The sequence below is a fragment of the Oncorhynchus tshawytscha genome, linkage group LG16, assembly GCF_018296145.1.
Source record: "Oncorhynchus tshawytscha isolate Ot180627B linkage group LG16, Otsh_v2.0, whole genome shotgun sequence".
In the NCBI taxonomy this organism is placed as follows: Eukaryota; Metazoa; Chordata; class Actinopteri; order Salmoniformes; family Salmonidae; genus Oncorhynchus; species Oncorhynchus tshawytscha.
Window position 1 is genome coordinate 73197580 of NC_056444.1, and position 9968 is coordinate 73207547.

The window sequence follows — 9968 nt, forward strand, 5'->3', positions numbered from 1 at the left end:
TCACCCCGCTATCATCCAGAAGGCGAGGTCAGTACAGGTGCATCAAAGCTGGGACCAAGAGACTGAAAAACAGCTTCTATCTCAAGGCCATCAGACTGTTAAACAGCCACCACTAACATTGAGTGGCTGCTGCCAACACACTGACTCAACTCCAGCCACTTTAATAATGGGAATTGATGGGAAATGATGTAAAATATATCACTAGCCACTTTAAACAATGCTACCTAATATAATGTTTACATACCCTACATTATTCATCTCATATGTATACGTATATACTGTACTCTATATCATCTACTGCATCTTTATGTAATACATGTATCACTAGCCACTTTAACTATGCCACTTTGTTTACATACTCATCTCATATGTATATACTGCACTCAATACCATCTACTGTATCTTGCCTATGCCGCTCTGTACCATCACTCATTCATATATCTTTATGTACATATTTTTTGTCCCCTTACACTTGTGTCTATAAGGTAGTAGTTTTGGAATTGTTAGCTAGATTACTTGTTGGTTATTACTGCATTGTCGGAACTAGAAGCACAAGCATTTCGCTACACTCGCATTAACATCTGCTAGCCATGTGTATGTGACAAATAAAATTTGATTTGATACCATTGAAAATTAATGTTGAAAGTTCAATATCTACTCCTAAAACTTAAATGTTTTATTGTCACATAGGTGCAGTGAAATGTGTTGTTTTACAGCAACTCTGAACCGCAGGATAAATAAAGGGGCCATATAAGCAGACAGTGAAAGCTCTTACAATATTAGATGATGACATTTCCCTAAAACAGACTATAGGCTACATGTGGACCACCAAGTCAGAACAGTAGGCTTAGTCATGAGGGGGAAAGGAACCAAATTATTAGGGTGAGGCACATAGGCTACTAATACCTTACTCCATAACATACATTTAGTGTTACTTAGCTACAGTATACATATCTCCCTGGCATATTACATCACTTATGCAGCAGCATACAATACATTTTTGGACTCACCTTCTTGTGCTGTGCTCACTTGAATAGGAAAGTGGTGCGACGGTCCTTCATGGGCATATTTTGTCATCAAACATTGTCATGAAAGTCTGGCATTCTCTGGATTTATGGTGCATTCATGACAACTGGGAACAAGGTTGAATCAAGACGTCGGTGATCTTCAAGTCGTTTTAAGCTTTAAGCTTTAAGCTTAAAGCTTAAGTTTTAAGCTTGGAAAGAGACCCTTAAACCCAGACTTGGACCACACACCCACTCCCCTTAATACCAGGCTAGTGAATGCCTTTCAATGCTTGCAGTTAGCCACTCATTCCTTCCAAACCACTCATTGTTGAATTTCCGATTTACAACTTGTTGTGTAATGTTTATGTCCAATAGTCGATGAGCACCGATACGTTATATCATTAATTTATCTTCATACAAAAAGGATTAAAAAGGCTTTGCTAGTTGATTGTGGACTTGATTCATGATTATGACTGCTAGCTTGCCAGCTAATTTATGAAAGTATGATGTTGACATGATTAGTCCAATCAAAGCTACAGTGGATATAATGTGATTTGACATCATTTTATCTGTGGCCAATGACTTTGAGCCTTCTTGGATGGGCACTTCTAATGTAACTCTGTGGCAGCACCTAAGGGGCTTACATTTTCGAGCTCTACACCTAGATTTTGTGGCGACGTAGTGTCCCTATGAGTGACAAAACATTGAGCAACTAAAGAACATTACCAACCCCTACGTTGCGTATTTTCCGCTGGCTGCCCCACCACCACAGAAAGCACTGAGCTAGGCTGAAACACCTGCATTTTGGAGCTGCCTTACTCAAGAAAGCAAAAAGGAGACCATATTTGTATGTGGATTTATTCATTGAAAGATTTTTTGATTTTTTTACATTGTTTTCAAACTGATATGTGACACGTATTAATGGCAAAATAACATGCAAAATAGGCGACAACAAAAAACAACAGGTGTGGCACTGGTTCTGCCTACATAGAGAAATGTTCACCTAGTTGTATAGACAGGAATGAGCAGTTAGCTTCCCAGCCAGCTGATTGATATGCTACGAGCCAACTCAAAGAAGAAACAATATAAATGTAGCTAACTAGCAAGATACACTACCAAATATCATGTACTGTAGGTCTTATTCAGTTAAATGCAAAGAAGTAATGTTAGGAAAAAGTAACTCCCCTAAAGTTTCAATTCCGTCATCCCAGGCACGTGTTCTTCAGACAGAGGTTGAGGTTCAACTTCAGGTGATATTATCTCAGAAAAAGTGGCACGATAACTTGTGGGGGAGGGGTGGAGGAGGATGTGGAGAAAATGTCCTAAGTTTGATGTACTGTATGACATTAAGCTTCAAGCAAATACAAAAGACAGGGCTGGACTACTGCATTTGGGGCCCCGGGCCACTGACGAAAGAGGCTAACTATGCCAAAAGAATGTTGGGGGCTTATACTCTTAAAGGGATAGTTCCCCCAAATAACAAAATGACATTTTGGTTTCCTTACCATGTAAGCAGTCTGTTGATAATGAATGACAACAATCCATGCTTTGGTTAAGTTTACCTGGCAGTGGCTGGCAAGTCATAGAACCGATGTTAGCATTTTTCGTGAATCATATTCAAATGATCTATAAGTGACTTTGTTGAGCTTAACAATACATTTTAGATTCTTTAGAACAATTTGGACATGATGCTCAAAAAATGCTAATGTCAGTTCCATGACTTGAATGGGATTTGTGCCACAAAATGGGATGGGATTTATAATTTGGAAACCGTGCCAGGTAAACTAGACCAAAGCATGCATTATTGTCATACCATGTCCATAAACTGGTTACATGGTAAGGAAGCTAATGTAATTTTGTCATTTGTGTGAACTATCCCTTTAATGCAAGGGTCAAGAAATGTTTACATTCTACAATGCCATATTTCCCTCAAGAACCATAGGTTCTAACAAGGTTCTAACAACCTTTTAAGAGTATTTTTAAGAGTGTATAGTACATGATTTTTTGTGTTTGTCCTTTCCCTCCCGAAGGTAAAGGTGTGTCCGTGAGAGGTTGACCACAGGAATGTGAGCTGCGGTGGGAGTGCACATGGAGGTTCTGTGCCTGTATAGGTAAAGATGACTCTGCTGGCAGGCGACGGCTCAGACTACGACTACAGCGCTCTGAGCTGTGCCTCCGATGCCTCCCTCCTCCTCCCTCAACCCCCGCCCCTGTCAGAGCAAGAGGCCCTCAAGGGGGCCTACTACAAACGGGCCCAACTCCTACCTGAGGACCCAGACCACCACCTCACCAACTCCACCTCGCTCTCCGCTGCCCGTAAACTCCATGCCATTATCAATGTCGGCGGGCTGCGTTATCAATTACCCTGGACCACCTTGGAGGACTTCCCCCTGTCCCGACTGGGCCAGCTGCGCCTCTGCAGCAGCTTTGACGAGATCATGTGCGTCTGCGACGATTATGACATTGCCAGCAACGAGTATTTCTTCGATCGTTCGCCCTGCGCCTTCCGCACCATCCTGACCTTCCTGCGGGCCGGGAAGCTGCGATCCCTCAGGGAGATGTGTGCCCTCTCCTTCAGGGAGGAGCTGCTCTACTGGGGGGTCCCTGAGGAGAATCTAGAGTGGTGTTGCCGTCGCCGCCTCATCCAGCGGGTGGAGGAGTGTGACGAGCTGGAGCGGGCAGCCCAGGAGGATGAGGAGGAGGAGCTGATGATGGACACCGAAAGCGGGCACCGCAGAGGCAGCGCCGCCCGGGCTACGGAGACACGGATGGGACATTATATGAACAATCTGAGAGACATGGTGGAGAGGCCTCACTCAGGCCTGCCAGGGAAGATCTTTGCCTGTTTGTCGGTGCTGTTTGTCACCATCACGGCTGTCAACCTGTCCATCAGCACCATGCCGGCCATGAGAGAGGAGGAGGAGCAGGTAGGTGGACATCATGAGGACTAGGAAGCGTCAGCACAGGGCAACAGGACATACACTCTCACCATGGATATTACATAGTTATTACATATGGACATAATAATTACACCATACGTATTACATAATTACTAACATAGCCATTACATCAACACAGAATTCAATTCCCCAACCCTTGATAACAAAGCCTGCACTTTGAAATTGTAAATAACTTTTTTTATATCAAAGCTCAAAGAGCATTTGGCAAGTAAAATGAATAATTGATTATGTGTGTGGGCATCAGACCACTCTTCTAATTTGCAAAGAAAACGTTTGGAAAAGTCTCGTTCTAATCTAATTTAGGTGCTCATTATCATGGCTGACTTCAATCACTGCGGTAATTAACTTTTTCTGGCCTCAGTAGCCAGATAAAAAGAAAATAAATAGAAAATTGGAGTCACACACACACACACACTGCACTTCACTGGTTTCAAGCAATTAATTTGTCTTTAGCCTCAGTTACCTGTATGTAACCATTATGGAACATATTTTTGTACCCAGAAGGTAATTCATTACCCCAGAGGGGAATTACTTTATATGGGGCTCCAAAGGCTGGTACATGAGCAGTGCATTCCAAAATTGTATCCCTGATATATTATATTGTTACACAGTTAGAATTAATTGAAGAGGAGAATGTTGTTTTCTAAAAGCTGTTCTTTCTGAAAAAAAGCTTATTGTACATACTGTGTAGATATCATACACTGGTATAAGTCATTTCCGACTGTGTGGGAGTGTTTCATAATAATACTGCGTGCTTTCTTCTGAAATAGAATCAACTCAAAGGCCATTTTATATTATATTGTATGTGTTTTGAATTGGTTAACAATTGAATATCAATTGAAACATCTTCACAAAAACAATTTATTAGAAACAACCTCCCAAATAATACATAACCATTGGGCTTGGAGAGGATTTTCTGGTGCTAACTACATTCAGGAGTTTTGTCAGGTTTTTGGTTCAGTACATTGCATTCTCATCTTTTATGTAGCTTAATAAAGCAACACCTACACTCACAACACCTCACTCTGAACAGAACCATCTGAGCAGTGAACAGAGAAGGTGCAATCTTGGAGTTTAACATGAAAAGATTGGCAACAAGCTGTGACTAGAAAATAAATGGTCTGTTATAAATAGAGTCTGTTTTTGATGCCCTGCAGTCTACAATTTGACATTTGAGGAATACAAATTGGTATACCACAATAATGTCCCTTAGATTTTAGGCAGCATAATAGCTCCCTCTAGTGTCTAACTACATCCTTGTAACAACAAAAGGTCCAAAATGAGTTCAGAACAAAAGCCTACACACCCTGTAGCCTTATAGGACAAATGGTGAAGAATACTGTTGTATATGCTAGATGCATAATATTAGATGTATGTACAGGTGCTAACCAGTGTCTCCTGTGCCTCTTAGGGCAAGTGCTCCCAGATGTGCTACAACATCTTCATAGTGGAGACGGTGTGTGTGGGCTGGTTCTCCCTTGAGTTCACCCTGCGCTTCATCCAGGACCGGGACAAACTTGCCTTCCTGAGACGCCCTCTGAACCTCATAGACGTGGTGGCAATCCTGCCCTACTACATCACCCTAGTAGTGGACAGCTACCAGGGGGAGAAGAAGCTGGGCTCGGGCAGCAGTTACCTTGACAAGGTGGGTCTGGTGCTCCGGATCCTCCGTGCCCTGAGGATTCTGTACGTGATGCGGCTGGCCCGCCACTCATTGGGCCTGCAGACTCTGGGGCTTACTGCACGGCGCTGCACGCGGGAGTTCGGATTACTCCTCCTCTTCCTCTGCGTGGCCATTGCCCTCTTCTCCCCGCTGCTCTACCTCATTGAGAACGAGATGGCTACGACCCACGAGTTCAGCAGTATCCCCGCCACCTACTGGTGGGCCGTCATTACCATGACGACAGTGGGCTACGGGGACATGGTTCCGAGGAGCATCCCGGGTCAGGTGGTGGCTCTGAGCAGTATCCTGAGCGGGATTCTTCTCATGGCGTTCCCAGTCACCTCCATCTTCCATACATTCTCCCGGTCCTATGTGGAGCTGAAGCAGGAGCAACAGAGGCTACTGCAAAGACGGACACACTTCCTGTTACGCAGGAGGATAGGCGGGCTGGGGAGTAACATGTCGCTGGAGAGTGACTACCCCAGCTGTGGTTCCTCTGGGGCCAGGGACAACTGAGTAGTAGTAGTAGTAGTAGGAGGAGGAGGAGGAGGAGGAGGAGGAGGAGGAGGAGGAGGAGGGATGATTAAAGGGCACAGCACACAAAGAAAATTAGAGAAAATAGGTGTTAGAACTTGGCAACTTCATCTGTGAACAGGGAACCAAATGACTGAGGAGCATGAGAGAAGAGATCAAGGACGCAAAGCACAGACTATAGACAAAGAGACTATAGACAGAGAGACAAACTGAGAGTGATAAAATAAGGGTTAAGTAAGATTACCTGGCAATGCTCTGCTTCCATTTTTTGAGTTTATTATTCTTCAATGGATGACGTCATCTCTGCCTACAGCATTATGATTTAACAGATGCCGGAAATGTTCCCAGAAATCAAAAGATCTGCACAATAGCAGAAAGAAAATTATAATAAACCATTTTAGATGATTGACATAACAGTACATCATATTCCATAAAGTAATTTATCAAAAATAACATGGACGTACAGTATAGGCTACATGTAATATGTGATCGATTTCTTATTCATTTTTGTGTCTCAATTGTAAAGTGTGAGTCCATAACCATATTTCTTAAGAGTTACCTGTGTTGGAGGTGTATTGGTGCTCAGCACTGGGTTGCAATTGTCTGTATAAAACAATGAAGGAATATGTATCTGTACATAGTTATTATGTTCTCCGTCTCTCACAAATGTATTTCTAAAACATAGTAATTGTGTGTAAAAAAAAATTGTACATTTGTTTTCATTTTTGCTATTGATTGCTAAATGTTTTGAACTTATTTTTCTCTTTAAAGTTTAACTGAACTTAATCTGATCTGCCTCATGATTGCTTGGACTTATTTGTAATTTACTGACTTTTCTGCTATTTCCTAACCATTTATATGTCTATTTTCAAAACACAGCAAATGAAATGAAATCAAATCTAATTTGTCACATGTGCTTAATACAACAGCTGTAGACTTTACCATGAAATGCTTACCTACGAGCCCTTTAAGAACAATGCATTATTAAAAATTAATAAAACATTTTCTTCATGAAAAAATAAAATAGTAACACAATAAAATAACAATAACGAGGCTATATAAAAGGAGTACTGGGTCAATGTTCAGGGGGTATGAGGTCGTTGAGGAAATTGAGATCATATGTACGTATAGGTAACAGTTAAAGTGTCTAGGCAATCAGAATAGATTATAATAACAGCAGCGTATATGTAGAGTGTGAAAGTGTGTCTATGTGTGTGTATGTGTGTGTTGGTGTGTCAGTGTAGTATGTGTTAGTGTGTCGGTAGGGTCCAGTGAGTATGCATAGAGCCAGTGCAAGAGAGGCAGTGCAAAACAAAAGGAATCAATGCAAATACACCGGGTAGCCACTTGATTAACTGTTCAGAAGTCGCATGGCTTGGGGGGTAGAAGCTGTTCAGGAGCCATTTGGTCCCAGACTTTGCGTTCTGGTACCGCTTGCAGTGTGGTAGCAGACAGAACAGTCTATGACTTTGGTAGCTGGAGTATTTGGCAATTTTTTGGGGCCTTCCTCTGACACCGCCTAGTATAGAGGTCCTGGATGGCAGGGAGCTTGGCCCCAGTGATGAACTGGCCGTACCCACTATCCACTGTAGCGCCTTGGTCAGATGCCAAGCAGTTGCCATACCAAGCGGTGATGCAGCCAGTCAAGATGCTCTCAAATAGTGCAGCTGTAGAACTTTTTGAGGATCTGAGGGCCCATGGCAAATCTTTTCACTTCCTTAGGTCCTTAGTGATGTGGACACCGAGGACCTTGAAGCTCTCGACCCGCTCCACTATAGCCTTGTCTATGTGAATGGGAGGCATGCTCGGCCCTCAGTTTCCTGTTGTCCACGATCAGCCCCTTTGTTTTGCTGACGTTGAGAGAAAGGTTGTTGTCCTGGCACCACACTGCCAGGTCTCTGACCTACTCCCTATAGGTTGTCTCATCGTCGTCGCTTCCAGACAAACTAAACACCTTCTTTGCCCGCTTTGAGGATAATACAGTGCCACCGTCGTGGCTTGCTAACAAAGACAGCACCCCCCTCCTTCACTGTGGCCAACGTGAGTAAAACATTTTAACCTGTTAACCCTCGCAAAGCTGCTGGCCCAGACGGCATCCCAAGCCGTGTCCTCAGAGCATGCGCAGACCACCTTTGCTGGTGTGTTTACGGACATATTTAATCACTCCCTATCCCAGTCTGTTGTCCCCACATGCTTCAAGATGGCTACCATTGTTCCTGTACCCATGTAGGTAAAGATAACTGAACTAAATGACTACCGCCCCGTAGCACTCACTTCTGTTATCATGAAGTGCTTTGAGAGGCTAGTCAAGGATCATATCACCACCACCTTATCGGCCACCCTAGACCCACTTCAGTTTGCATACTGCCCCAAAAGGTCCACAGACCCTATCCCACTTGGACAAAAAGAATACCTATGTAAGAATGCTGTTCATTGACTACAGCTCAGCATTCAACACCATAGTGCCCTCCAAGCTCATCATCAAGCTGCAGGCCCTGGGTCTCAACCCCGCCCTATGCAACTGGGTCCTGGACTTTCTGACCGGCCACCTCCAGGTGGCGAAGGTGGTAAACAACATCTCTACTTCGCTGACTGTCAACACTGGAGCCCCATAAGGGTGTGTGCTCAGCCCTCTCCTGTAATCCTTGTTCACCCACGACTGTGTGGCCATGCATGCCTCCAACTCAAATCATTAAGTTTGCAGACGACACAACAGTAGTGGGCTTGATCCCCAACCATGACAAGATAGCCTACAGGGACGAGGTGAGGGCACTCGGAGTGTGGTGTCAGGAAAACAACCTCTCACTCAACGTCAACAAAACAAAGGAGATGATCATGGACTTCAGGAAACAGCAGAGGGAGAAGGTGTTTTCTCTCAACCCCCTTATCCACATCAAAGGGACAGCAGTGGAGAAGGTGGAAAGTTTTAAATTCCTGGGCGTACACATCACAGACAAACAGAAATGGTCCGCCCACACAGACAGTGTGGTGAAGGCGGAACAGCGCCTCTTCAACCTCAGGAGGCTGAAGACATGTGGCTTGTCATCCAAAACCCCGACAAACTTTTACAAATGCACAATCGAGAGCATCCTGTCGGGCTGTGTCACAGCTTGGTACGGCAACTGCACCGCCCTCAACCGCAAGGCTCTCCAGAGTGTGGTGCGGTCTGCACAACGCATCACCAGGGACAAACTACCTGCCCTCCATGACACCTACAGCACCCAATGTCACAGGAGGCCAAAAAGATCATCAAGGACAACAACCTACAGCACCCAAGGCCAAAAAGATCATCAAGGACAACAATCACCCGAGCCACTGCCTGTTCACACCGCTAACATCCAGAAGGCGAGGTCAGTACAGGTGCATCAAAGATTCAACCTAGATTTCAACCGAGAGATTGAAAAACAGCTTCTATTTCAAGGCCATCAGACTACTAAACAGCAATCACTAACTCAAAGAGGTTGCTGCCCACATTGAGACCCAATCAATGGACACTTTAATAAATTGATCACTAGTCTCTTTAAACAATGGCACTTTAAATAATGACACTTTAATAATGTTTACATATCTTACATTACTCATATCACATGTATATACTGGATTTTATACCATCTATTGCACCTTGCCTATGCCGCTCAGCCATCGCTCATCCATATACTTACATGTACATATTCTCATTCACCCCTTTAAATTTGTGTGTATTAGGTAGTTGTTGGGGAATTGTTTGATTACTTGTTAGATATGACTGCACTGTCGGAACTAGAAGAACAAGCATTCCGCTACACTCGCATTAACATCTGCTAA

The 9968-nt window shown here is 43.7% G+C and overlaps 1 protein-coding gene across 1 annotated transcript in view; it reads left to right on the top strand.

Annotated features, from left to right (window-relative positions):
- Nucleotides 1-6162, top strand: part of LOC112216622 (potassium voltage-gated channel subfamily G member 1-like) — a 50007-nt gene extending 43845 nt beyond the window's left edge. The window contains exons 2-3 of the mRNA XM_024376609.2: nt 3038-3934; nt 5379-6162. Coding sequence (XP_024232377.1) covers nt 3125-3934; nt 5379-6146 — 1578 coding nt within the window. The 5' untranslated portion in view covers nt 3038-3124 and the 3' untranslated portion in view covers nt 6147-6162. The remainder of the gene's footprint in view (nt 1-3037; nt 3935-5378) is intronic.
- Nucleotides 6163-9968: the final 3806 nt, after the last annotated feature.